General features: G+C 60.4%; 3 protein-coding genes across 3 annotated transcripts in view; 2 read left to right on the forward strand and 1 right to left on the reverse strand.

Moving 5' to 3' along the window:
• The window catches only part of RSPH14 (radial spoke head 14 homolog), a 48,152-nt gene extending 42,619 nt beyond the window's left edge, over positions 1-5,533 (reverse strand). Inside the window, exons 1-4 of the mRNA XM_070399455.1 lie at positions 5,508-5,533; positions 4,319-4,576; positions 3,430-3,532; positions 2,100-2,218 (exon numbers count right to left, since the gene is read on the reverse strand). Coding sequence (XP_070255556.1) covers positions 2,100-2,218; positions 3,430-3,532; positions 4,319-4,517 — 421 coding nt within the window. The 5' untranslated portion in view covers positions 4,518-4,576; positions 5,508-5,533. The remainder of the gene's footprint in view (positions 1-2,099; positions 2,219-3,429; positions 3,533-4,318; positions 4,577-5,507) is intronic.
• A 1,763-nt stretch (positions 5,534-7,296) lies between these two features.
• Positions 7,297-17,299, forward strand: RAB36 (RAB36, member RAS oncogene family). The gene is made up of 11 exons (XM_070399631.1): positions 7,297-7,381; positions 8,038-8,120; positions 11,124-11,215; positions 12,815-12,880; positions 13,511-13,612; positions 13,945-14,009; positions 15,133-15,188; positions 15,903-15,980; positions 16,281-16,371; positions 16,635-16,754; positions 17,161-17,299. Exons 2-11 carry the CDS (start codon positions 8,052-8,054, stop codon positions 17,223-17,225), a joined length of 804 nt encoding a protein of 267 aa, XP_070255732.1. The 5' UTR covers positions 7,297-7,381; positions 8,038-8,051; the 3' UTR covers positions 17,226-17,299.
• Positions 17,300-26,011: 8,712 nt separating this feature from the next.
• The window catches only part of BCR (BCR activator of RhoGEF and GTPase), a 71,791-nt gene continuing 70,148 nt past the window's right edge, over positions 26,012-27,654 (forward strand). Inside the window, exon 1 of the mRNA XM_070399863.1 lies at positions 26,012-27,484. Coding sequence (XP_070255964.1) covers positions 26,218-27,484 — 1,267 coding nt within the window. The 5' untranslated portion in view covers positions 26,012-26,217. The remainder of the gene's footprint in view (positions 27,485-27,654) is intronic.

A 27,654-nucleotide genomic window follows, 5' to 3' on the forward strand; every position in this document is an offset into this window, starting at 1 on the left:
CAGCAGGGCCTGCTGGGCTGTCACAGTCCTGGGGCGCCCCCTGCTGGTTCCTTTGGGAAAACAGCCAGTAAACCAGACCCCACCCAGTGCAAGGGCTCAGAGGAAAGACCTCCATCCCCGCCCCCCAGATACCCCAACACATTAGTCAAACAGTCGAAGGGGTGAGTGAGTGAATTGCAGCAAGAAAACAATGGACAAATGACCTTTAAAAATGTGGCCCCAGATGAGGCTTGTCAGAACCAGAGCCCCCGACCTTCGGTGCACCCAGGGCGTGTAGGTTCCAGGAAAGTTTGCAGGGAGGAGATGCGGGGGGCGGGGCGGGGGGTGGTGCGGGGGGGGGTGGGGGGGCGATGCAGGGCGGCGGGGCCATAGAGCTTATGTCATTAAGACCTTGTTGGTCCGACAAGGGCGAGACAAGAAGACCTCAGAACAGAAATAAAAATCCATCCCAGGGACCCTCACAAGACCAATGTGAACAAAACTCCTAACACTTTTAAAAGGAAATATGGCAGACAGTCTTCATGAGCTCTTAAACGGCACCAAATTATCTTAAACAGCACCCCAAAAAGTGCACACACACACACACTCACACACACACACACACTCACACGCACACTCACACATACACACACACTCACACATACACACACACTCACATCACACACACACGCACACTCACACACACACACACACTCACACGCACACTCACACATACACACACACATCACACACACACGCACACTCACACACACACACACACACTCACACGCACACTCACACATACACACACACTCACATCACACACACACTCACACACGTGTAGGAAACGGTCTACATTCAAATGAAAAGCTGCTGGACCAATGAGCAAACAGATCAACGGCGAAATGCCGCACAACCAGCCCAGGAAAGGGCATTTCCAGTGTGTAACCCGCCAGGGTTGGGACCCAGAAGAAATGCAACATTCCCTCCGACCGGTAAGAAATGGGGTCGGGGGAGAAACAGGTCAACAAATGGGCTCCGGCTCCCAGGAGGCCCTGGGCAGGAGAGGAGGCCCAGGCGGCGCCGGACGGAGGGACGATGCCGCTGCCCGTGGTCACGGGGACAGCGGAGCCACACACAGTGACACGGCTCAGCACGCCACTGGGTTGCTGACTAGGGTGCAGCACATGCAATTTCAGGCCAAGCTGAAGGCTTGCAGGCTTGCATTCTCCCTCTCTCTCTTTTTTTAAAAAAAATTTTTTTATGGTAAAAACAGACCTTTTTTTTATGATGAAAACAAACAGGGCTTGAGTTCTCCATGCCCCGCCATGCTGTCCTCCAGGCTCGGGAACAGAAGCAGCAGGGCCTCCGCCGGGCGGGTGAGTATGTTGCATGTGAGTATAGGGGTGCACCGCGGTTCTCATAACGAAACAGAGCCCATGACACGACATGGGCCGATCTCAACATCACAGCATTGCATTGTTTTAATAGCAAGGAGATATGGAAGCAAGATCCGTGTACATAGAGTTGGAAAACGCGCGAGGAAAGATCTGTATCTGTTCACATCTGTGGTAAAATACAAAGAGCGCGGTGGCGACACAGCCCCCAGATGATGGAAGCGGGCTGAGCGGAGGAGGTTCACAGGGGACTTGGATTGTGGGGGGGTTTTCAAGCAACCGTCTCAAGCACATGTGAACTAGGGTAGGATGTTAAGAGTTAGCAAAGCTGAGTGCTGGTACCTGACACCCATTATCACTGTCTCGCTACTTCTCTGAATGCTTTAAAGGTTCCCACATAGTGAGCCCGGGGCTCAGCCCCAAGCACTGGCCTGTCGTAGAGACACCCCAACATCTCGGTGCCTCTCACCCGCGGCCGCACGGGAGAATCAGCCGCGGTTCGGTTAAAAAAGGCGTGTGCGAGTCCCCATCCCCGGAGCCCGGAGGTGATTCTGCCGGCAGCGGACAAGGGCGGTCTTCTTATTTTTCTGGGAGGAACCTGTGACCGAGGTACGTGCCTTGACCGGAATCGAACCCGGGACCCCTCAGTCTGCAGGCGGACGTAAAGCATAACCTTAAACTTATGCCAGGAGGCCGCGGGGCGGCGGAGCGGCCGGGGCCTACCTGAGGGCACCTGGGCCAGGTGCTGGAAGGCCAGGTGCAGGTTCTCGCGGCAGGCCGGCTGCGGGTCGTTCAGCAGCTGGGACAGCGCGGTGACGATGCCGTGCCTCAGGAAGCCATCCCTGCAGAAGAGAGGCGAGTTCAGACACGAGGACCGATCCCCGAGAGGGCCCGGGGGAGTCAGGAGGCAGGTGCCCGCCCTCCTCCCGCCCTGGACTCTGAACCCATGCGGGCAGCTGCAGGCCGCACCCTCTGGCTGCCTGAGAGAAGACCAAGGCCAGGATAGAGCATCGGCTCCTAGACTGAAGTGTCCCGGGTTCGATTCCGGTCAAGGGTATGTCCCTCGGTTGCAGGCTTGGTCTCCCGCCCCATGTCGCCCCAGCCCCAGTCCGGGTGCATGCAGAAGGCAAGCAATCAATGTGTCTCTCACCTCGATGTTTCTCTCTCTCTCTGTGTTTCTCCCTCTCCCTTCCACTCTCTCTAAAAATCAATGGAAAAATATCCTCTGGTGAGGATCAGCAACACACACACACACACAAAATAAGTAAATAAATAAAAATTCCTTGTTTAAAAAAAAAAAAGACAACGGCCAGAAGTGGGCCTTCCAGGCCCTGAGAGCCGTGTGGCTTGTGGGGTGGAGGAAAGAGCTAGGACTTCGACTCTGGTTCTTTGTGGCCTGGAGGTTTCCCTTTGCTCCTCTGAGCCTCAGTCCCCTCGGTAACATGGGGACAAGGCAGCAGAATCCATAACTGACCGCCCTTGACCTGCCAGCTGAGTGGCCCCTCTCCACCCGCCCAGCACTGAGGCTCCAGGGCAGCCAGTCCCCGCTGCCGGCCCCCAGACCTATGTACTCCTGTTGTCCTCATTGATATAATTCTATACGCTAAGTAAATATAGTAAGCCAGTTAGATGAGAGAAGAGGGTTTTTTTAAATTTCCTTATGAAAACCAGGTGGAATGCTTTGAGGAGACTCCGAAGTGAGTCTGTAAGACAAGTGAGATGATGACAGAAAGGCCCCAGGAGGTTTTTGCATACAGATGACTTCATTAATGTCTGACTTCTTGCTCTTCTCTAAAGAAACCACGGCTGCACATTAGACGACGTTGCAGAGGTGGTTTAAGTCCCACAGAGGAGGGGAACCTCAGTCCGTGGGCCCACATCCCAGGGAAGGCCTGGTGGCACTGGGGGTGGACGAATGCCTAACCCTTTGTGATCGGGGTTAAGATGAACTGTTCAAAGGGAATGTACAAATCTCTGATTCCTGGCTTTTTGTTTTTCCATTGAAAAAAAACCCACAAAACTCTGCCCTGGGTTTCCATACACAGTGGCCCACCTGCCCACGGTGTGGGTCGCCATGATGGACAGCACCTCGGTGGTCTTGATGCGCACCATGTGGTTGGTGTCCTTCAGCAAAACCCGCAGGCTCTCCAGGCAGCCTGTGGGGCAGAAAGACCTTTAAACGGTGATCAGTCTCCAGGCTCAACCAACCCGGAAGCCAACAGGTGAGCCCACATCGGCAACAGCGATCAGCAGAGGCATCACGGCACTTAGGAAGGGTTTAGAGTCACCGCAGGGGGCTCTGTGTGCTCCCACCCAGGGACCATTCAGAAAATGCATTTGGAGCCTGGATGGCATGGCTCAGTGGTTGAGCATCGACCCAGCAACCGGGAGGTCACTAGTTCGATTCCCAGTCAGGGCACGTGCCCGGGTTGCAGGCTCAATCCCCCATCAATGATGTTTCTACTCACCCTTCCTCTGTGAAATATATATATATATATATATATATATATATATATATATATATATTTAAATCAGCCCTTCAGCTAAGGCTGGGGGAGAAGTGGCAGTTCACTCATCATGTGCCTGATCAGGGAAAGGTGTGGCCGGGCCACTAAGATCAGCTCAGCGTTCATTTTGGTCGTTAGGAGAGAGGGAAACAAGAGGTTCCCAGTACCATGTGGCTCCAATAGGGTGTTGGGTGTTGCCTATCTTTCGTGGCTAAGACAGATCACAGGGCTGTTTGGTGGATTTGTGGCCACCTGGTCGGTCCAGCCGTAGCAGAGAGGGCTGCTCTGTGGCTCTGGGTCGGCTGCTGGGGGTGTCCCTCCAAGGACGGGCTGACCAGCTGGGGAGGGTCACCTCAACTCCTCCCACCTCCAGCTACTCTGTGTCTGTCCATCCAGACCCGAGTCACGGTCGCCTGGGCTCCGTGACACTCTCACCTATGTCGATGGCCACATAGACATGCTCGGGGTCATGCATGAGGTCGCACAGAGCCATGAGGGCTTTCTGCCTGGTCTGCAGGTCCTCGGACTGCAGTTCCTCGTTCAGCTTGGGCAGGGCCCGGCAGCCGTACGCAATGGAAGCCTGGGCGGGGTTGATGTCGGGGGGCAGGTACATGGAGATCCAGGTGTGGGCCATCTTTCCGCACCTGCAGGAGGTGACTCTCTCGCTTTCAGAACGGAGCTCCGCAGAAACCACTGGTGAAAAGAACCCCAAACGTTGTCATGAGTCCGACTATTTAGAAGCTACTTCTCATTCTATCCTCAAAACGGTAAGCACAGCTGAGTGGATATTTTTAATGTTTTTATTGATTTTTAGAGAGAGAGGAAGGGAGAGGGAGAGACAGAGAGAAACATCAATGTGAGAGAAACACATTGATTGGCTGCCTTCTGCACATGCCAGACCAGGGCCCCGGGCCAGCGAGGAGCCTGCAACCAAAGTACATGCCCTTGAAGGGAATTGAACCCGGGATCCTTCGGTCTACAGGCCAACGCTCTATCCACTGAGCCAAACCAGCTAGGGCAGGAATTATTTTTATTGCACACACACACACACACACACACACTTGGAGCATCTATAGGTAATGTGGCTTCGTACTCAGAACCGGCTCCAGACCCAGGCCATGGGCGGCCCTTGACAATCTCTTCCTCTCTGGGAGCCTTTGCAAAAAGGGCTTGATAACAGCACCTCCTTCCCTTGCTCCCGCGTGAACGACCCTCCTGGGCCTTTCACGCCAGGGCTCCCGAGGCGTTGGCTGTGGTCCTTATTATGGGAGTGGTTGCTGATGCCGGTGTTGAGTGGCCCTGACAGGCTCCGCCCTGTAGGATTCTACCCCAGTTAAAGAACTAAGGCCAACTCTGATCTTAGGCACCAAGTGACAGGGAGAGTCAGACGGGCCGAGCTGGGCGGGGAAGGGGGAGCGGCCATTTCTGATTGGGGCTCCCCCTGCAGGGAATGCTGGGCTCCGGGGATGGGGACAAGGGGGCCTGGCCTCCTGTATGTGGCTTGGGCTGCGGGAGTCCCGCCGCGGATGAGAGCAGACGCGGGACCCGTGTGAGCCAGACTGGATGGGTCTGAGGGTCCCCTGTCCCCCCTGTCTTGGGCCCCTGTCTGGTGCCGCAGGCTCACCTGCTTCAGCGTGCGCGGTCGCCCGTTGCTAGGCGACCCGGTTGCCAGGCGACCCCAGCGGCGTCCTCAGCGCTGCGCTCTGCACACTAGGCGCCCACCGCGCAGGCGCAAGCGGCGCGAGCAGCCTCGGTCTGGGGCCGGCTGTAAAGAGGGGACAATGATACTTTACGGGGTTACCGCGGGGAACAAAGAAGGCTCTGCTTTGTTCATAGCACCGAGGGGAAGGGAAATGAGTGTGAACGCTTTCTCTGTGCGGGACACTTCGCAGGCCTTTAGTCCTTAAAGTAACCCCGTGAGCTGCTAACATGATCCAGGTTACAGGCAGGCCCCTCAGAGGTTTTCTTAGTAGCTTGCCAAAACCACGCAGGCCAGAGCCCAGGACTGCCGAGCCCTGGCCCATGCTCCTTGCTCTGCAGGCTGATGGCCCGGGAATGACACAGATTGGCCCTCGCAGTGGACCCAATGCCCTGCTGACTGGAGCAATTGTGCTTGAAAGCAAGCCAGTCCCAGCTGTCACCTGCATACAACCCTCCATGGCTCCCCAGTGGCCTCAGGACAGAGTCCAAACATCCAGCCTGCCGCTCAAGACCCTGGGTGCCAGGCCGGATATGAGTGCTCCAAATGGCCACCTCCTCCATGCAGCCTGGGCTGCCAGGAACAGGAACCACCTCTGTGTCCTTCGGGGCACAGCTCGGTGGACAGACACCACCCCCATGAAGCCTGTCGTCTCCCCAACTCCATGTTAGTACCAGTAAATGATCCCGTAGCTTAATTAATTACCAGGAGGCTTTCAGTACGTGTAGAATGAATAAATGGGTCATGGACTTGAGTCAAGCTTTATACTAATCTACAGAGCACTTTCATAGATAGTCGAGTCCATTTGATAGCTGAGTAAACTGAGGCACAGGAGAGGGTAGACCAACTCACATGAGTTCACCCTTAGGCCTGGGCCTGTCGCCGTGAAACTCACTAACAAAGGGGCCAAGCATCAGCCTCCAACACACTTACCTTTGAAATGAAGGTAATTGACTTAGATTTACGGGCCAAGGATGCCATATTGTGATGTGGAAATCTGCCCCCTACAGCTGTCCTTCAAAGGACAAAGTCAGGGGGGGTCTCTCTGACCCTGAGCTTTTTGAGGAGTGTGGGGCAGACAGCGAAAGGCTGGGCGTCAGGAAACCTGGGTTATGATTCTAGTTCTAACTCACGTGGCAACACTTTTAAATTGTGTGAGCCTTGTTTTCCTTGTCTGTGAAATGGGCAGCTGGATAAAATAGATTCTCAAAGCTGGGAACCCTGGGCCTCTCAAAATCTGGGAATACAGTCTTAAAAAAAAAAAGTGTCCTTCAGCTCGGCTGGCGTGGCTTAGTGGTTGAGTGTCGATCTATGAAAAATCATATTCAATATATTACAAAAATAAACACACACGTCACATCATAACCCCTACCAGTTTGAGCTCCCACCCCTCCCAGCTACATTGATTGTCAGAGAGGTCTCTCCACCATCAGCCCCGCCCAGACCCCCATCTTTGGATCCAGGCTCCACCCAGACGGTGATGACCCCGCCCACAGCCCCATATCCAACCCCGCCCTCGTTTCCATGGTGATCGCAAGCGCTCCCGGAGGGGGGGGCGGCAGGCAGCAGCCCTGTCAAGTGCCCACTTCTCCCTCGAGGCTCTGGTTGCTATGGTGACGGCTCGGGCCTGCCGCCGCGGGATTGCTTCCGCTCCGAGCCCCGCCCAGACCCAGCCCCCGACGTCCAGGATTGGTCAGACGCTCTCCGGTCGCGCGTGCTCATCGTTGCCATAGTGATTGCGGCAGCGAACCGAGCCGGACCAGGCTGCGCTGAACCCGAATCCTCCGCTGCTGCTGCCAGTGAGTCCGCCGCGCCTCTGTCCTCCCCTTGGCCGCCTCCCACCTCCCACCTCCCACCTCCCACCTCCGGGAGGGCGCGTCGCGGAGGCCCCGGTCGGAAGGACGCCGCGTCCCCCGCCCACTTCCCACCCCCAGAATCTGAACGCGTCCTGAGGCCTCAGCATTTCCTGAACCCCCGACCCTGAACGCCCCGTGCTGGGCCTGGAGGGGAGCTGGGTCAGAGCGAGGACAACAGGCCTGGGTCAAGGCCACCCTAGCGGGGAAGCGGGCAGAGGAAGGCGCGGTCGGGCTGTTGACTAGGCGCCGGGGGCGCGGTCCTGGGTGGGGTGACAGGCCTGTGGGCTGAAACCCAAGAGCCCGCCTGCGAGGCCTGCGATGTTTGTGCCTCTCACAACCAGTCACACGCTCAGAGAGGGGCCACTCCCGGTTGGACACCCACATCCCGCAGCAGGAGGGAGGCCCAGGTCTTCGGGACTCCCCACCCCCACCCCCTGCCTGCGGACTGAAAGAGGTGACGCTGGGCCAGACGCCTGGCAAGGGGGAGGAGGAGGCTTGGACCTGCTTTTAAAGCCCCTGGAAAGTTAGGCGTAAACTTGCGGGTGAGTCCCCAGGCGTCGGCACAGCTCCCTAACCCTTTCCCCCGCTTGGGCCTCCAGAACTCTCCGGAAGGATGAGGGCCTCCCTGCCACCTCTGGGGCCCCCTGTGAGCCGGGACCGCATCATCGCCAGCTTCCCTAAGGTAGGGAGTCCTGAGGCCAGACCTTAACGTGAGCAGTGAGCACTGCGCTCCCCAAACCGTGTCCACAAATATCACTTTTAACCGGTATCCCCACTTTTAATCGGTATCCGCACTTTTAACTGGTATCCACTCTTTTAACTGGTATCTGCATTTTTAACCGGTTAAGAGCTCATTGGCTACCGGTTAAAAGTGCGGACACCGGTTTAAAATGGTAGCTTTCCCCACCTGCATTCACCACCAAAAACAAGGCAGGTGAACCGGGGAGGTCAGTTCCTTGCTGACAGACTTCTTGAGACGCTGGGAGACTTGGTGCTGGCTGGGCCAGGGTGGGCCAGGAGCCAGTGTGGCCTGGAAGTTAAGGGCACGGACTTTGCAATCAGACAGTCTTGGGTGTGAATCCTAAATCCGTCATTACACTGTGACTGTGGGCAAGTTACTCAACCGCTCGGAGCCACTGTTCCACAGGGTCAGTCCTCCCGTGTGGGGTGCCTGGCTCATAGCCACCGGGAGCTCCCGCCTGAGTGGTGGTCATTGTTCTCATAATTATTATGACGATTATCTTTTTTTTTTTTGCTAATCCTCACCCAAGGATATTTTTCATTGATTCTTTTAGGGAGAGCGGAAGAGAGAAAGAGAGAAACTTCAATGTGAGAGAAAACCATCGATTGGTTGCCTCCTGCACGTGCCCCGACCAGAGCCCGGGCCAGGGAGGAGGCCGCAACCAAGGTACATGCCCTTGACTGGAATTGAACCCAGGACCCTTTGGTCTGCAGGCCAATGCTCTACCCACTAGGCCAGTGGTCGGCAAACCGTGGCTCATGAGCCACATGCGGCTCTTTGGCCCCTTGAGTGTGGCTCTTCCACAAAATACCACGTGCGGGCGCGCACGTACAGTGCGATTGAAACTTCGTGGTCCATGCGCAGAAGTCGGTATTTTGTGGAAGAGCCGGTATTTTGTGGAAGAGCCATACTCAAGGGGCCAAAGAGCCGCATGTGGCTCGAGAGCCGCAGTTTGCCAAGCCGCAGTTTGCCGACCACTGCATTAGGCCTGAGTGACTAGGGCATCATTATGATGATCAAAACAGCACTCCAGTTTCCTGACACCAAATCCAGGGTTCTCCCCTCTTACCATTCTGCCTTCAGTTGCTGCCGGAAACTAAGCTCTCTTCCATCTACATTAAGATCTAACGTGTTTTCAGAACTGCGCGTTCATGCCCGTGTGGCTGACTGCAGAGCTCCGACTTCCCCCTACCCCGGGGAGCACCTGCCCTGTTTCCACAGAAGGCCGGATTCTGCCCCGCTGTCGGTGGCCGCCAGGGGTCACAGGCCGCAGTGGGCCAAGTTCGCCCTGCACCCGCAGCACGCCATGTCAGACCGGACCACTCTGTGGTCAGTGGGGCAAGTCCTTCCCTTTGCTCTCGGGGCCTCGGTTTTCCTGTCTCTAAAGGTGGCTCCCACTTCCTGTCCAGCCTTCCTTATTAAACGCTGCTCCAGTCCATCCCAAGTCCCGGGATTCCTCTCGTGACCACCGTGCCCAGGCCGGGGCCCCACTTTGAGGCGGGAAAAGCATCCAGCTTCCTCGAGAGGCGGCTGCCACTCTCCCGCCTGAATGTGGGCTGCGGGCTGCGCTGCGCCCCTGCATCACCCAGTTAAACCTCCGGCCACCAGATGAAGAGGTGCTGATGGGCGTGTCCCCCTTTACGGAGGAGGAAACGGGCTCAGTGAGGTTTCCTAACTCGCCTTTTTGCAAAGTTCCTTCCACCGTCCCTGCTGCCCCCATCACACCTGGGGCAGCGAGGGCACCTGGGCCAGAGCAGAGCCCATTCCAGTGCCTGGGAGCTCAGAGGAGACACCTGGGGAGGGCATGTGGCCGCGCCCCTGCCACAGGGACAGAGCCCCTGAGGGACAGAGCCCGTGGCCCGGGCCCCCACGGCCGCATCCTGGCAGAGCCCAGCGGCAGTCTCCCACCATTCCCTCCATGTCCTCGCCACACTCTCTGCTTAGCCGCGGCCCATTAGAGAATAAAATATGATGGTCACCGAAGTGTTTTTTCTAATTTTAAAACAAATGCACATTCAGCACGAGCCATGGCATCGTAACAGCCACAAACACTTGTGGAGCACTCAGGGTGCCAGGCTGGCTCTGTGCCTTACAGACATTATCTCCTTCCCTGCCCCCAAGCCTCTGAGCTTCGCAGATGGGGAAACTAAAGTTCAGGAGTTGAGCGTTGACCTGTGAACCAGGAGGTCACAGTTGGATTCCCGGTCGGTCAGGGCACATGCCCGGGGCTGCGGGCTCGATCCCCACTGGGGGGCGTGCAGGAGGCAGCCGATCAGTGATTCTCTCTCATCATTGATGCTTCTCTCTCTCTCCCTCTCCCTTCCTCTCTGAAATCAATTAAAAACATTTTTTTTTTAAAATTCAGAGCCGTTAGGCAGCCGCCCAGGGTCACACAGCAGCTAAGCATGGACGCAGGTCTTGACCCTGAGGCCGTACTCTTAAACCACCCCCGGTTCTCCCTTCCCGATATTGTGGGAGGCCTGCAGTGCCTTCCAGCGCATTTCCATGCACACGTGTGCAAACGTTAGAAACACAAATGGCCTGGAGTTCCGTAGGAGCTGTGGGAGGACCTTGGCGCTAAAAGGGCCCTTACAGGCCAGCCTGCATCTCACCCCAAGGGGACAGAGGGGATGGAGGCCTGCCACGTGCCCACAGTGAGGGCACAGCCACGCCGGGTGGGACCCAGCTCTCCAGTCCCCACCTGCGCTCTCTGGTCTGGCTCCGCCCCTGCTGCTGCTCCTCAGGACTCCTCACACCTGGAGTCTTGAGGCTGCTGCCGGGAGAGGGGCCGGGCCTGACCGAGGGACCGGGGAGAGCTAGGGGCCGCCAGCCGGTGGCAGGTCACCACCTCGCTGCCCTGCTGGGTGGTGGAGCCGCAGCTTCGCGGGGCCAGGTGCCCATTTGTCTGTCTGTCTGTCTGTCTGTCTGACTCACTCCTTGCAGTGGTACACGCCCGACGCCTGCCTGCAGCTCAAGGAGCACTTCCACGGGCAGGTCAGCGCCGCCTGCCAGCGCAGGAACACGGGGACCGTCGGGTGAGCGCCCCTCAGCGCCCAGGGCGTGGGGTGTGGGGGGCCGGCAGGGAGGAATGAGAGCATGCGTGGACATGTGAGTGCATACGTGACACACCCACACTGCCCCGTGCAGCCCAGGATGGGCCTGAACCTGATGGGAGTTTCCGCTGCTTCATTGGGCACACGGCTGCCGCGTGACCATTTCCCAACAAGTCACGCATGTGATTCCTCAGCCTGAGGTCTCGGCATCTGTCTTCCGTTTGTATTGGTTGTCCTACTCTTTTTATTTTTTTAAGTATGTTTTTATTGATTTCAGCGAGGAAGGGAGAGGGAGAGAGGAACATCAGAGATGAGACACACCTGGTTCCCCTTCAGCAGGGGTGAGCGGGAGGCTGGGGATGGCTTTGCGGCCAGGTGGGCATGCAGCTGCCCCGGGAGGCCTGTTCCGCCCTCTGGTGGCCGCACTGCGCAGGCCAAGCCCTCCAGGAGCTGGACGTCAGCACAGACTGGGTGCTCATGGCGTTTCAGGGGATGGGGGCTGGGGGGCGCGGAGTGCCCACCTGCTGTCTGCACCCCTCTGTCCAAGGGGTCAACCCTCCCAGACTGGTCTGAGGACCCTGGGGCTGCAGGCAGGACTGGGAACGAGTGACAGGCTGGGGCCCGGGCTCAGCAGGTCCCTGGAGCTGCAGGGGAGTGCCCAGGGTGCTGTGCGCTGAGTGGGGTCTCCAGGGGGTGAGAGATGCTGCCACGGAGGTGGGGTGACATTAGGGACTTGGACCAGGCGGCACCAGGGCAGAGCTGAGTGTGCGGGGCGGGGGAGCCGAGACCCTCAGTCAGTGTACCTCCAGGCATGCAGACCCGAGTTCTGTCTCTAGGACCTGCCCCTGTCCCCTTGGCTGGCCCTAGCAGACGCCCCCAAAGGAGCAGGTGTGACCGCTCAGGGAGTGACTGCTTGCCAGGGGCAGGAGGGAGCCCCTCGGGCGTGTAGCCCCAGGGGTGGGTGGGTAGGAGGTGCCGGGGTTCCGTCCCCGCCCCCGTGCTGTGTGTGTGCCCCAGGTTCCCGGCTGTGCCCCCGGCTTGCACACAGCCCCACCCAGGGCTCCTCCCTCTGCTTCTTCAGCCTCTCATGACCCAATTCTAATTCTCACGTCAGGGGCTCGGGCCCAGCGGGCCAGGGGGACAGCCCCAGGCACAGCAGGGTCCCCAGAACAGACGTAGACCCTCCTGCATCTCCAGAGCTGGGCACAGACACCCGAAGCGTCTCAGCAAGTGTCCCACCCCCACCCCCACCAGCACCCTAGCCAGTGTGGCTCAGTGGATAGAGCATCAGCCTGTGGCCCGAAGGGTCCCGGGTTCGATTCTGGTCAAGGCTCCTCCCTGGCCAGGGGGCGTGCAGGAGGCAACCAACTGCTGTGTTCCTCTCACATCGATGTTCGCTCTGTCTCTCCCTCTCCCTTCCACTCTCCCTAAAATCAATGGGAAAATATCCTCGGGTGAGAATTAAGAGAAAAAAGCCCCACCCAGGATTGCGGGCGGCTCACAGGCGGGGAGCGGGAAGGAGGGCCGTGTGGGGAGATGCTCTTGTGACCGAGCCTGAGAGCAGCCCTCCCGTCTCCGCAGGCTCAGCCTCTCCAAAGCCGTTGTTGTCGGCGACCTCCACGTGGGCAAGACCAGCCTCATCCACAGGTAGGCGCGTCGCCACGCCCAGCGCCAGGTTGCCGGGGCTTTGCCGGGAGGCCCAGAGAGCACTGTCACACCCGGGGAGGGGTGCGGGAAATCTCGGGGGGTGGTCAGCGGAGAGTGGGGCATCCCAGGGCCCTGGCATGGGTCACACAGTCCCCGCGCCATGGGCTCGCCTCACCGCCCTCGCTGCGGAAGCATGCCCAGCTTCCCTTTCTCTGCCCCTGACTGGCAGTGTTTGCTGAAGCCTTTCTCCCCCCCCCCCCCCCCCCCGCATCATTCTTTATTAAGTATAACTTTATTGATTCCAGAGAAGGGAGAGAGAGAGAAACATTGATGTGAGAGCACATGGATCGGCTGCCTCCTGCACGCCCCCTGCTGGGGATGGAGCCTGCCAGCCGGGCATGTGCCTCGACCAGGAATCTAACCCTGACCTCCTGGTTCATAGGTCGATGCTCAACCACTGAGCCACGCCGCTGGGGCCCCCCCATAATTCCTGTTGGCTGTCCCTCCGTGGCCTGTCTCGGGACTGTCACCTCCTTAGCGACTCCCAGCGGGCGGGCTTCTCGATGCCCCAGACTCTCGCTGTCACGAAGCTTCCCCGCAGCCTCTCTGATGACTTCCCTGCTCCCACAGGTTTTGCAAGAACGTTTTTGACCATGACTACAAGGCCACCATCGGGGTGGACTTCGAAATCGAGCGCTTTGAGATTGCTGGGACCCCCTACAGCCTCCAGATGTGAGTCCCTGTCGAGTGGCGCCCTTTCCTGGGTGGCCTGGGCGGGGGTGGGGGAGAGGGGGGATGGGCTTTGAGGACACCCTCGCTGTGCTCTTTCTCAGGGACACTCAGCCAGGACCTGTGGGAACAAGCAGGGCCCGGGACCCCACACCCCCCACCTGGCCACCTGTGACCCCACTTGCCAGGCCACCCAGGAGGCCTCTGGCAGGTCACTTCCGGTCTCTGAGCCCCTGCTCCCATCTGGAAAACGGGGCCCAAACTGCTGAGCTCTGACCGCTGCAGTGACCTAATCTGCCGCCTCTCTGTTTCCCTCTCTCTCTGCCCCCGCACAGCTGGGACACAGCAGGGCAAGAGAAGTTCAAGTGCATCGCATCTGCCTACTACCGGGGTGCCCAGGGTGAGCAGCCGGGTCATGGCAACGGCAGGGCCCTCAACATCACGCACCCGAGGGCTCCCCACCAGGCTCAGCAGGCCCTCCGTGCAGGCCCCAAATCCGTCCCCAAGAAGCACTGAGAGCCCCTGGCCAGTCCTCGGGGCCTGGGTGGGCCTCGGCAGGCACAGCCTGTGGGACCCTGTGGGGATGGGTGCTCCCTGGGAGTCTCAGCCCCAGTGTCAGCTCAGAAAGAGGCTCCAGGGAGACACGTGTCCAGAGCCCCCAGAGAGCAGAGGGGAGCTGACCGGGGGTGGGGGTGGGGGGCGTGGAGGCTGGGCCAGCGACGGGAGGAGCTGCGGGGGGGGGGGGGGGGGGGGGGCGCTGCATCTCCATGTCCTGCCCTCCCTGCTCCCCATCAGTTATTTCCCCAAAGCTGGTGGTTTAAACTCACAAACTGCCTGTTACTTATTTGTTGTTGTTAATCCTCACCCGAGGATCTTTCCCAGTGATGTTTAGAGAGAAGAGAGACAGAGAGACAGAGAGAGACTCATTGATTGGCTGCCTCCCACACGGCCATGACCAGGGCTGGGGATTGAGCCTGCAACCGAGGTACATGCCCTTGACCGGAACCGACCGAACCCGGGACCCTTCAGTCCTCGGGCCGACGCGCTATCCACTGAGCCGAACCGGCCAGGGTGCTAATTGTTCCTAGTAGCTGCCACTGGTCCGGAGTCGGCCTGCATCAGGCCCTGAACCGAGAGCTTTAAAATCGCTGCGCTGGCTTAAGCCTCCCGGCACCCGGCAGCTGGAGGCACTATTGTCTCTCCCAGGTGGGGACACGGCCTCAGCAGCGAAGGCCCTCGCCCGCCAGCTCCCTTAGCTGCACGGCGGAGGGGAGGTTGAGCTCAGGAGCCCCAAGCACATCGGGCCTCATGGGATCCCCACTGTGGCTGCACCGCTGGGGGTGGGTCGGAAGGTGGGTCACCAGGGGCAGCCACGGTGACTCCTTCCTGGCCTCCATGTGGGGGCCAGAGCTGAGTGCCTGGGGGCCACCCCGGCAGTTCCTGGGGAGCCGGGAGCCGACTGAAGGGCCCCCCTTGTCACGCCCTGTCGCCGACCAGCTCTTGGCTTTCGCCCGCATGCGCAGTGATCATCACGGCCTTTGACCTCACGGATGTGCAGACCCTGGAACACACCAGGCGAGTCTGGGCTCAGAAACCCACCTGGAAGGGCTCCCGGTCGGGGCCCCTGAGCTGGGCCCCAGTGGCAGGTGCGAGGGAGCAGCTCGCTGGTCAGGCCCTTGTTCTCCCTTGAGATTTGCACCAACGCTGACGTGCTCAGGGGCCTGCGCCTGCTTCCACACTCGGCTGTTGCCATCTGGAGGCCTTCGTGTGGGACGAAGGGCCTGCAAACTCCGTGGCCAGTCCTGTCGGAGGGACATGCCTGGCACCTCTGTCTGGGACAGGGACTGGTCCGGAGCTGCCCACACGACCGGCTCCCGGAGGCCTTCCTGCTTCTGCCGGAATCCCCGGCTCATGGACCCGGCCCCCTTCCCCTCCCACGTGTGCGTGCTCACATCTCGCATCTCCAAACCCTGGGGGGCCGGGGTGACCGTCCCAGCTCATGACAGTGCAGGATCACCCCAGCTGACGCAGCCAGGGCAGAGCCGCAGCCAAGACTGGGTCTCCACTGCCCCTGGCCGGTGCCCCTGGGCGCCCCCCAACCCCACCCCGTGGTCCAGCCAGGCCCTTCCGGCCTCGGCCCAGCCCTTCTTATCCAGCGTGGGTCAGGCACCCTCCCAGCGCCTCCCAGCTCAGTGCCCCCGCCTGGGCGGCCGGGTCTGCACCCCCTCTGGCCTCTCTGGGTGGGCAGGGCTGTCTCTCAGCCGGTCCCCCCGCCCCTGTGCATCCCAGGCAGTGGCTGGAGGACGCGCTGAGGGAGAACGAGCCGGACTCCTGCTTCATCTTCCTCGTGGGGACCAAGAAGGACCTTCTGGTGAGCGGGGTGGAGGGGGAGGTTGTGGGGGGCAGTGCCCAGGGAAATGGATCCGCTTCCAGCCCAAGCCCGGGATGGAGGGCGGCCTGGCGTGGTTCGGTGAGGATCCGAAGGCGCAGGCCCGGGACCTGAAAGTTAGGGGTGCTCCTCAGGGGGCATGGCTGGCGCTCAGACTTGCCCGGGGCTGCTGGGGTCTCACCCCTGCTCTGGGGCCGCCTGTCCAGGGTGAGATGGAGAAGGAGGCCCAGTGGGAGGCGGCAGCCACCTCCCGGGCGCCTCCTAGAAGGGCCGCTTCCCCAGTCCAGGGCGGCGTGTGAGCAGGCGGAGGGGGAGGCCGTGCACCTGGCCAACGAGCTGCAGGCCGAGTACTGGTCGGTGTCGGCGAAGACGGGTGAGTGGGCTCGGGGCCGGCTGCCCGCATCGAGTGCCGCGTCACAGCGGCTGTGCGGATGGCCGGGCGGGGCCTCCCGTTGCCTGAGCAGCGCCCCGTCTCTAGGGAGACTGGACCCTGCCCACGGGCCGTGGGAATAGGTTGTGGGAAGCCCAGGGGCAGAGATCTGAGGCAGCGGCGGGGCAGGTGGCCAGTCCCGGCACCGCCCTGTCCCAGCTCCCACCCCGAGGCGGGCGGGTCACAGCTGTGTCCTGGGCTCGCAGGGGAGAACGTGACGGCCTTCTTCAGCCGCGTGGCCGCCCTGGCGTTCGAGCAGTCGGTGCTGCAGGCCCTGGAGAGGAGGAGCGGCTGCCGGCTCCAGGTCGGCGACGGAGACCTCATCCGTGCGTACAGGCCGCGGGGGGCGGAGGCAGTCTGTGGCCTCACATCCACCTCCACCTTCCTCCCACCCCCCTCGGGCCGTCCTTTCTCCATCACTCAGACCCCAGGCCCCAGGCCCGCAGCCTCCCAGACCCCGCCGGCCAGCTCAGACCCCCTCGCTGCTGCCCTGTCCGCCGGGCAGTCTCCCCGCGGGCAGGCTGGGCACCCAGGCTCCACGGTGTGTCCTGGCTGTGGCTCTCCTAGCACCTACCTTTGCCCATCACCCGGAATGTGTCCCCGTGCCCGGCCTTGAATGAGGCCTGGAGGCCTCTGACCTCTGACCAGCAGGCACCAGGGGGCATCGGGTGGGGGCCTGTCCCGTGTCCCTGCCCGTGCCTGGTTGATGCCAAGTGACTCCTCTCCTTCCAGGGATGGAGGGAAGCCCCTCCGAGACCCAGGGGAGCGAGAGGCCCTCCGGCCTGGGCTGCTGTTAGCTGGGGTCTGTGTCCGAGGCCCCCACTCCCGACACGCGTGGGCAGCGCCATCTGAGACTGCGGAGGGGGCACGTGGAGCCTGAACTCGGCGACGTATCTGTGCAGGCGCCACTCCCGCTTCTCTCTAGCAGGAAAGCCCTCGCTGGCTGCCCGGGGCCCGCACTGCCCGACTGGGGGGGGCGCCGTGGTGCCCCCTGGAAGGCCAGGCTCCCCTACAGACTCACCCGTCTGCCGGCCTTGAGAAACCTCACTGCAGGCACAGGACACGTGTGCCGCGGCCCTCAGCACACGTCAGCATCTGCGCGTGCCCTCAGCCTCTCCTGGTGAGCAGGGCCTGGCCGAGTCGGCACCCGAGGACCACCTGCCACCCCGCCTGGGACTTCCCTTCGCAGCAGGACTCGCACTTCTGGGTGCCCCGCCCAGTCCCTCTGCCAGAGCCCAGCGGGGTCCCCCGGGACCTTGCCTGCCTCGTGGGACCCTCCTCTCTGGAGGAGGACGGGTGAGAAGGCCTCTGGCTCCTCCTGGATCCCCGGGTCCTGCTCTCTGGTCAGTGGGCAAGGCCAGTTGAACAGGCCGCTCCTACCCCTCTGGCCCCTGGCAACCAGTCTCCCCCGCTGGGCTGCGGGAAAAGTCTGTCCAGCTGCCCCCGGGGTGACTCGCTGCTGCGTCCCTTGAGCACGGCACTGCCTGCTCTGCCCTGGCTCGGCAGTGCCCACGGCTGCCCCCGCTACCCCTGTCCCCCTCCAGCCGACACGGGAAGGGCCTGGGAATGAGGAAACGCTGGGCACTCGCCTCTCAGGGCCTTTGCGATGGCATCCACGTGTCTTTGGAGGACCCGGAGGTCCCCCAGAGTCAGCGTGCCGTCCCCCCAGCCCTCCTGCACACCCAGCCCTCTGCACACCCAGCCCTCATGCACACCCAGCCCTCCTGCACACCCAGCCCTCCCGCACACCCAGCCCTCGTGCACACCCAGCCCTCGTGCACACCCAGCCCTCCCGTACACCCAGCCCTCCTGCACACCCAGCCCTCCTGCACACCCAGCCGGGCAGGCCCAGGCCCAGCCCCAGCTCCTGCCCAGAGCCACGCCCTCTCCAGGAGGGCTACTAACGCCCCCACCCACCCACAGCCCCACCCACAGCCCCAGGGGTGCTGCCCAGAACCCCGACAGGGCTTGCCCACTACAGGTGCTCACGGCGACTGCCCCCAACGTCACTGGGGGAAGAACATGGGCATCTTTTGCTGTTTATTTCCCCTTTGCCACATTTGTAGCTTTCTCTTTTTTTATGAGGATATAAAATCCTGCTTTGTAAATATCACTCTTAAAGGGAATGCGTGCTTTCTGTAAAAAAAAACAAAAGGAGTCAGAGCTTTGCATGCAGAGCGGAGTCCGCCAGTGGGTGGCGCTCCTGGGAGGGAAGCGCTGTGCACAGCGGGGAGGGCTCCTTCCAGGCGGTTCCTGCTGAGCATAGCCTGGCGTCCATGGGCTTGTGTGCTATTTAACCAGAACGACCCCTGTCCACACACACCGCCTGGCAGCTCGCGTCCTTGATGCCCTGTGGGCCCTGTCCACACCAACCTGCGCCCCTTAATCAGGTCCCTGCTGCCCCTCCTCCCAGCCCTGCCCACGCCTCGGAGGGAGCAGAGGCCCCGGTCCACTCCCCTCCCAGACAAACCTCGCTGTCCAGAGGGACCCGGGCGTCCTAAGCAGGGACACCCAAGAGCTGGGACGCAGAGAAGATCAGTTACATCCGCATGTTCACGCCTTCACATGCGTAAGAATCAGTGGCCCAGGGAGAGGCCTGGAGAGGAACAAGGCGCTGCCTGTGGGGGCGGCAGAGGGAGGCCCAGGGCAGGGACGGGAGAAGGTGGGGCAGGCAGGGCCCAGCTCAGAGAGGGGCCCCCTCTTCTGTAGGAGAAGGGCTTCTGGAGATGGGGGGCAGGGAGGACTGGGCACCCCGCTACTCAGGGAGCCCAAGGCTTTGGCTGCTGCCCTGAGACAAGACCCCCTCCCGCAGCTCCGGGGCTACCCTGCCATCTGCTCCGGCCCGATGTCACTTCCCATATGGCGGCCCTCCCGGGAGGGAGGCTGATCGGCGGACTGGAACTGCGCCTTCCAGGCAGGGCAGCGCGTTCCCGGACTCCGGCCTCACCCGGAGGCCTCCCAGCACCAGGGCCACCGGCCACCTGTCCAAGCCTGCGCCCCAGGCGGCTCTGGGAGCTGTCAGTCTGGTGCGCGGCCCTTGGATGAGCTGGCCTCCCGCTCAGTCCTCCGGAAGCAAAGCAGCCCAGGGCTCCCTCACCCCCAGGTGAGTGCCCTCCCCCGGCCTGAGGGTGCTCTGGCCTCTGACCCCTGGAAGCCAAGGCCTGGACCGCCTCCGTGGCGATGCCTTTAGAACAAGCTCATCCTGTCCCTCCCCCCGCCCCCCATGAAGGCGGGGAGGCGGCCAGAACACTCCCCTGGGACACCCGACTGCGAGGGCCTCATCAATAATTGATTCTGCAGGAGGCGGGCTAGTTGCAGCCGAGGGGGCCTGGGAGGAAAGGCCCATGCCCTCCCTCACACGGAGCCCTGGGCCCAGGAAGTCCGAGGAGACCTGCTCCCCACCCGGGCGGGAGGGGGGAGCCTGGAGGAGGTGCCCCGCCGGGTCCGTCCAGCACAGCGACTGAGAACAGCTGTATCGATCGCCCGTTTTCAGATCTTGCCTGCAGCTCCCAGGGGCCGGCGGGTGATGGATGGTGGCTGACAGATGACAGATGGGGGTCGTGTGGACCTCCTCCGGGAGGGAGTCCTGCTCTGGCCTCTGACCCCCAAAGCAGGTGGGGATGGGGGTACAGACAGGCCCGGGAGGAACAAGGAAAAGCCTCAGCTCTCCAGGGGCCGCAGGTGGGCCTCCAGGCAGAAAGCCCTGCCATCCTGAGAAGCCACGGCCGATGACCCCGCCTGACCACACATGGCAGGAGCGGCATCCAGGGCTCCGGTCCCAGCGCCTTCCCCTGCCTCTTGCCCAGATGGTGGTGGTGAGGGTGGCAGGCACGTCGATGGGGTCCCTAGCCCCAGGCTGGGCAGCTGGTGAGAGCCGGATGGCTGTGAGCCCTGAAGACCAGGTGACGCTACCAGGTGTACCGGTCACTAATGCGGGTTTCTTTCAATTGATGGGGTTACACGTATGCTGATATATATGCGATTTGATATGTGTGCTATTTTGTTGTATTGACAACAAGCTTCAGAACTTCCTATGTCAAATTTTCTGAAGGTGTTAACATCATGATATTTTTACGTTTAAAAATGTCAAATTTCGTGCCCCCCCCCCCCCAAAAGAGCATTTGCGGGAAGTTTTAAATCATTATTTTATTTTGAAGAAAAGTGCTGCTGAAAGTGATCGTATACTTCGGGAAGCTTATGGTGAACATGCTCCATCTCAAGATACCTGTGAACGCTGGTTTAAACGCTTTAAAAGTGAGGATTTCGACGTGAAAGACCAAGAACTTCCAGGTCAACCGAAAAAGATGGAAGACCGACAATGACAAGCATTATTGGGTGAAGATGCCTGTCCAACTCAGAAACAACTCGCAGAAAGATTAAACGTTGCTCAGCAAACAATTTCCGACCGTTTACAAGCAATGGGAACCATTTTAAAGGAAGGAAAATGGGTGCCACATCAACTGAACGAAAGACAAAGGGAAAACCGAAAAGTCATCAGTAAAATGTTGCTTCAACGGCACGAAAGAGTCTTTTTGGCATCGACTTGTGACTGGCAATGAAAAGTGGGTTTATTCTGAGAATCCCAAATGCACAAAATCACGGGTTGATCCAGGTCAACCATCCACATGGACTGCAAGGCCAAATCGCTCCGGAAAGAAGACAATGCTCTGCTCTTGGTGGGATCGGGAAGGTGTGGAGTATTATTGAAGTATGGTAGCAATCATCTCACGTAGAAACTATAGCTTAGCTTTAACCCTGCTGTTTGGCTTCTGTACTTATTTGCTTTGTTTAACAATAGAAAAGTTATTTTGATTTTCTGAATTATATAAATCACCCCATTCAATTGAATACCCTATTGATTGTACTGACTATCCCATTGGTTGTGGTCATACTGGTCTTAGAAAGCACATTTTCCTTTACCTGGGAAGGACAGCACAGTTATCCCAAGGTCAGAGGGCTCCAGTTAACGTGTCCCTGTTGACTCAGTGTTCCGGAGACCCCTAAACTAATTTAGATAACATGAAACTGCTTCTGCTTCTGTAAACCGCTTTTTTGCAAACCAGGTTCCTCATTCCAGACCAGAGGGCTCTAGATAATGTGTTTCTGTCAATTCAGTGGTCGGAGACCCAAAACTATAATTTAGATAACATGCTGCTTTGCTTCTGTAAACTGCTTTTTTGCAAATCAGGTTCCTCATTCCAAACCCTGGGATGTAATCAATACCTCTGTGATCTTTGCCTATATAAATCTGGTGTTGCGGCCATCTTATCACTATGAGATTTGGGGAATGGCCCCTCATAGTCCCGGATTGCAATAAATGTGACTCTTTAATTCGACTTCTTGAGGCGTCCTTCTGTGATTCGAGGGGTACATTACAACATTATGAGCTGCTAAAACCAGGTGAAACCGTTAATACTGATCGCTACCGACAACAGATAATCAATTTGAACCACGCTTTGATCGTGGAACGGCCACTATGGGCCAGAAGACACGGCAGAGTAATTTTGCTTCGTGATGACGCACCATCACACACTTCAAAACCAGTGAAAGACGTGTGAAAAGATCTTGCCTGGGAAGTATGAACCCACCCGCCGTATTCACCAGCCCAGCTCCTTCCCATGACCACCTGTTCCGATCGATGGCACACGCACTCTCTGAGCGGCGCTTCCACACGTGCGAAGACGTGGGAAACTGGGTCTCTGAATGGTCTGCCTCAAAACAAGGAAAGTTCTATTGGGACGGTTTCCACAAATCACTTGAAAGATGGGGAAATGTGTAGCTAGCGATGGACATTACTGTGAATAAAGCACTTTCGATGGTTCTCTTGAAAGTATTGTGTTTTTTTTATTACAAAATCCGCATTTTTAACTGGGTGATAGCTAATCCGCACTTTTAACCGGTACCTGAAATTTTAACCTAGATGCTCCTTAAACACACCTAGAACTTCTTAGTCTTCCTGTCTTTGCCTTTCTGTTCCTCGTCCTCTAGGACCTGGCAAACCTCCCTCAGCACCCGGCCCCCCCCCCCCCCGCCCCGGGGCCCCCACATGACACACACCCTCCGCCACCGCCTGGCTCTGTCTGCCTTATCGATTCCTCCCACACACACGGGCACCTCTCTCCCCAGGCTGTGTGCTCCCTGGGGCCACACATGTCAGCTCCTCATTCACCAGCACTGACCAAGCACCTACTGTGTGCTGAGCACGGGGAGTCATGGGTAACAAGAGAGACAGGTCTCTGTCCTCCGAGTTTAGATCCCGCTGGGGGACAGACAGCGGGCAGATGGGGAATCACAGTGTCTGGGCCCCACTTTCCTCCTCCTCCCTCCCAGCCCTCCCCGCCCTTCCCTCCCTCCCCGGAGGGGATGGGTGATAAGGAAGCCCTGCAGGAAAGGACCAGAGCGCCAGGCAGGAGTGCTTTCAGAAAAAGGGCTGAGGATGGGAGGAGTGTCCTTGGAGTAAGAAGAAGCCGTTCCTCGGGGAGATAGCCACTATCTCGCTGTGTCCTTGTGCTCAAACAACGAGCCATCTGGCGAGAGAAGAGCCCTCAAATCCAAGGCTACACATCTGCAGGGTTTGGGCGCGAAGTCCGCTTATGTCTACCACACGGAAGGTGGGGGCTGAGCTGGGGCCTGCAAACCAGAGAAGGGAGGACCTCAGTGATGGATGAAGCCCCCCCCCCCCAGGTGTCCTCTTGTTTCCCAGGTGGTCATTATAATGTCCCTGGTGATCCCACGATTCCCCCTGGAAACTGAGGGGCCCATCGGCAAGGGACAAGCAGCTTGCGGCTGGGGGATTCTCTCTGCTGACCGCCAGGGCCCGGGGCCTGAGCCTGCCTGGCCCACTCGCTGGGTGACCTGAGCATGCCAGCGGGGAAGGCCGCTACTATCGATCATGAGCCACCCCCTGTGAGGTCAGGACTTCTTCTACCCATTTTATTTTAATTAATTGAATTTTGGGGGATGACATTGGTTCGCAAAACCATACAGGTTTAAAGTGCCAGGCTTGCATGGCTCAGTGGTTGAGCATCAACCCCTGAACACGGTCAGGGCACATGCCTGGTTTGCAGGCTCGATCCCCTGTGTGCGGCGTGCAGGAGGCAGCCGATCCAAGATTCTCTCTCATCATTGATGTTTCCATCCCTCTCTCTTTCTCCTTTCCTCTCTGAAATCAATAAAAAATATATATATTTTTTAAAAATAATCATTTTATTCGGTATTTGTGCGCCTTCGATTCGTCAACAGTTGCTGGTTTTGTACTGTAAAATTTATCTTGTATGTATCCCCGTAACAAGTCTAGTGGATAAATTTTCTTTGTTCAAAGTTTAGTCTGGCTTCACCCATTCATTCTCTCACATCAGTTAAACCTGAAGTGAAAACTCAGTGAGTTACCAGCTGTTAAAGTGAGTGTACAGGTTTTGGGGACACCCTGTATATGATTTTTGGCGAATCCCTTCACCTTCTTTCATCCAGTCTGCTCCCCCCCCCCCCCCCCCCCCCCCGCCCCGTCCCCAGCTGTCAGTCCGCCCCAATTATACCCATTTTAAAGAATAGGTCACAGAGGATGTGAGCACCGCTGAGATGTCAGCCTGGCCTTGCTCGGCCCTGCAGGCAGGACATAGAGAGGCCTGCAGAGGGCAGCAGTGAGCTGTGCCTGGAAGTCACCCCAAGGGTTCTCAGGTGCCTCTCTGGGGGCAGCCTCCTAACAAGGGAGGGAAGGGGCACCTATGCCCTTTACCCGGGTGTGTTTCAGGTGGGTCACCTCTGAGTGCTGACAGTGCTCCCAGCACCTGATGTAGGAGGACCAAGCCGGCTCAGAGCAGGGGAGGAGGCGACTGCCCAGGTCACAGAGCCTGTGTGGGGGTGACCCCAACCCTAGTCAGGCAGCAGGGCCCTGGCCCTGGGCTCCGTATTAGACATCAGGGTATCTCACCTGGGTGGCCCTGGAACTGGGGGAAGGGATCCTATAACCCCTCACAGCCCGGCCGGGGTGGCTCAGTGGTTGAGCGTGGGCCCAGGAACCAGGAGGTTGTCGGTTCGATTCCTGATCTGGGCACATGCCCAGTGGCGGTACGTGCAGGAGGCAGACAATCAGTGATGTTCCTCTCTCATTGATGTTTCTATCTCTCTAGCCCTCTCCCTTCCTCTCCCTCTAAAAATCAATAAAAACAATAATAATAATTAATAATAATAATAAGATAACCCCTCACATCCACGCAGGGACAGCAGCCGCGGGAGGCAGGCATCCTTGTTCTCATGCCAACGCCCAGGACTCACGCCCTGTTCTCGGGTTGACCAATCCTGTTTCCTTCCCCCTCGCCCAGCAGGCTGGTTAGGGCATTTTCCTTTGCCCCCGTCGGACTCCCTACCCTGTGCTCTCTGCCGTGTGTGGTGTGAGATCCCTGGGCGTCCCTGGGGCAGGAGAAAGGTGCGGGTTCACTGCTCGCCTGGGCTGTCCCGTCCGGGGTGCAGCCGGTCACAGTGGAGGCCTGCACCCCTTAGACTCTAAGGCTTAGCAGCGGTTCTCAACCTTCTGACCCTTTCAATACAGTTCCTCATGTAGTGACCCAACCATAAAATCATTTTCGTTGCTACTTCGTAACTGTCATGTTGCTACTGTTATGAATCGTCATGTAAATATGTGATGTGCAGGAAGGTCTCAGGCGACCCCTGTGAAAGGGTCGTTCGACCGCCAAAGGGGCTGCGACCCACAGGTTGAGAACCGCTGGCTTAGAGGAAGACGAGTTGAGAGTCAGGCAATTCGGGGCACACTACGCTGGCCTCTGGAGCTCAGGAGAGATGGGGGGGGGGGGGGGCGGGACGGACACGCATCTGGAACAGGACCAAGGGAAGGGAGATGTGGGTGTTGAGTGGCCTGGGGGAGAAATTCCTGTTGGTTATCTCTGCGAGGATCCTGTTTGGCAGCTGTTGCTTCATCACCCACCCCAGCCTGGCACACAGGGGCTGCTGGCATTGGCGGCCCGGCCTGGCCCCTCCGGCCTGGCTGAGTGACCTGCGTCCCCCCACCCTCCCCAGCTCCACCCTAAGGCGGATGAGTGGCCCGGGGCCTGGGAAGTGAGGGTCCAGGTGTGCCCGCCCAGGGGTGCAGCGGGGCCTCTGGGCTGGACGCGGGGTTCGCCGCGGGGCCTGCTTCCAGCCCAGCGCGGGGACCAGGAGGGCAGCGGCTCGCGGTGGGAGAGGCCTCCCGGCCCCCACCCTCTCCCCGCCCCTCCCCGGGCGCCTCGGCGCGGCCCCTTTAAGAGGCCCGCCCGGCTCCGTCAGCCGCCGCTGCCACCGCCCCCCGGCCCTCCCCTTCCTGCGGCGCCGAGTGCGGGCCGGGCGGAGTGTGGCCGGAGCGGCCGGCGGAGCGCAGCGCCGGGGAGGCGGTGGCAGCGGGTGCCGGCGGCGCGGCGGCGGGCGGAGAGGAGCGCGCGGGCGGCCGCCACGGACTAGCGGCTCCCGGCCTCGCGGACGCAGCTCGGTCCCGCCCCGCGCGGAGCCGCCCCGCACACAATAGCCGAGCGCGCAGCCCGCACCCCCCTCCCCCGCCCGCGCGCGCCCGTCCCCCCACCCCCGGGCGCCCCGCCCCGCCCCGCGCCTCCCGGGGAGCCGAGCGGCCGCCTCACCTGCCGCCGGGAGGGGGCGGGCATTGTTCGCGCGCCGCCGCCGCCACCGCTGCGCGGGGCCATGGGGGTCGCCGGGCGCCCCGGGTCGGGCCTGGCGAGGCCGCCGCGCCGCCGCTGAGCCGGGCCCCGCGCGCAGCCGGGCGGCGCAGGTGAGAGCGGCCGCGCCATGGTGGACCCGGTGGGCTTCGCCGAGGCGTGGAAGGCGCAGTTCCCGGACTCGGAGCCGCCGCGCATGGAGCTGCGCTCGGTGGGCGACATCGAGCAGGAGCTGGAGCGCTGCAAGGCCTCCATCCGGCGCCTGGAGCAGGCGGTGAACCAGGAGCGCTTCCGCATGATCTACCTGCAGACGCTGCTGGCCAAGGAGAAGAAGAGCTACGACCGGCAGCGCTGGGGCTTCCGGCGCGCGGCGCAGCCCCCCGACGGCGCCGCCGAGCCCCGCGCGCCCGCCCCGCGCGCGCCGCCCGCGCCCGCCGACGGCGCCGACCCGCCGCCCGCGGACGAGCCCGAGGCCCGGCCGGACGGAGAGGGGTCCCCGAGCCAGGCCCGGCCCGTGGCCGCCCGCCGGCCCGGGGCCGCCGCTCCTGCCGCCGACCGGGACGACCGGGGGCCCCCCACCAGCGTGGCGGCGCTGCGGTCCAACTTCGAGAGGATCCGCAAGGGCCCGGGCCAGCCCGGGGCGGCCGACGCCGACAAGCCCTTCTACGTGAACGTCGAGTTCCACCACGAGCGCGGCCTGGTGAAGGTCAACGACAAAGAGGTGTCGGAGCGCATCAGCTCTCTGGGCAGCCAGGCCATGCAGATGGAGCGCAAGAAGTCCCAGCTGGGCGCGGGCGCGGGCGCGCACCGGGGGCGCCCCTCCGAGAGCCCCTGCGGCCTGGACGGCGACTACGAGGACGCCGAGCTGAATCCCCGCTTCCTCAAGGACAACCTGATCCACACCAACGGCGGCGGCAGGCCCCCCTGGCCGCCCCTGGAGCATCAGCCCTACCAGAGCATCTACGTGGGGGGCATGATGGGGGAGGGCGAGGGCAAGGCCCCCCTCCTGCGCAGCCAGAGCACCTCGGAGCAGGAGAAGCGCCTGACCTGGCCCCGACGCTCCTACTCCCCTCGGAGCTTCGAGGACAGCGGGGGCGGCTACACCCCGGACTGCAGCTCCAACGAGAACCTCACCTCGAGCGAGGAGGACTTCTCCTCCGGCCAGTCCAGCCGCGTGTCCCCGAGCCCCACCACCTACCGCCTGTTCCGCGACAAGAGCCGCTCGCCCTCGCAGAACTCGCAGCAGTCCTTCGACAGCAGCAGCCCCCCGACGCCGCAGTGCCCCAAGCGGCACCGGCAGGGCCCGGTCGTGGTGTCGGAGGCCACCATCGTGGGAGTCCGCAAGACGGGGCAGATCTGGCCCAGTGATGGGGACAGCACCTTCCCCGGAGATGCAGGTGGGTACCTCCGCCGGCCGAGGTGGGCGCACACCCCTGCCCCCTGGCTAGGAACGATGGCGCCTGTAGGACAGGAGGGGCTAGAAAAGGGGGTGAAGTCCTGGGCAAGGCATAGGGAGGTGCTGTTGGCCTGAAGGTCCCATACTGCTGTGGACAGGAAGGGTTCCTGC

Source organism: Myotis yumanensis, unplaced genomic scaffold, assembly GCF_028538775.1.
Source record: "Myotis yumanensis isolate MYYU_CA2020_CCGP unplaced genomic scaffold, mMyoYum1.0.hap1 SCAF_19, whole genome shotgun sequence".
Classification (NCBI taxonomy): Eukaryota; Metazoa; Chordata; class Mammalia; order Chiroptera; family Vespertilionidae; genus Myotis; species Myotis yumanensis.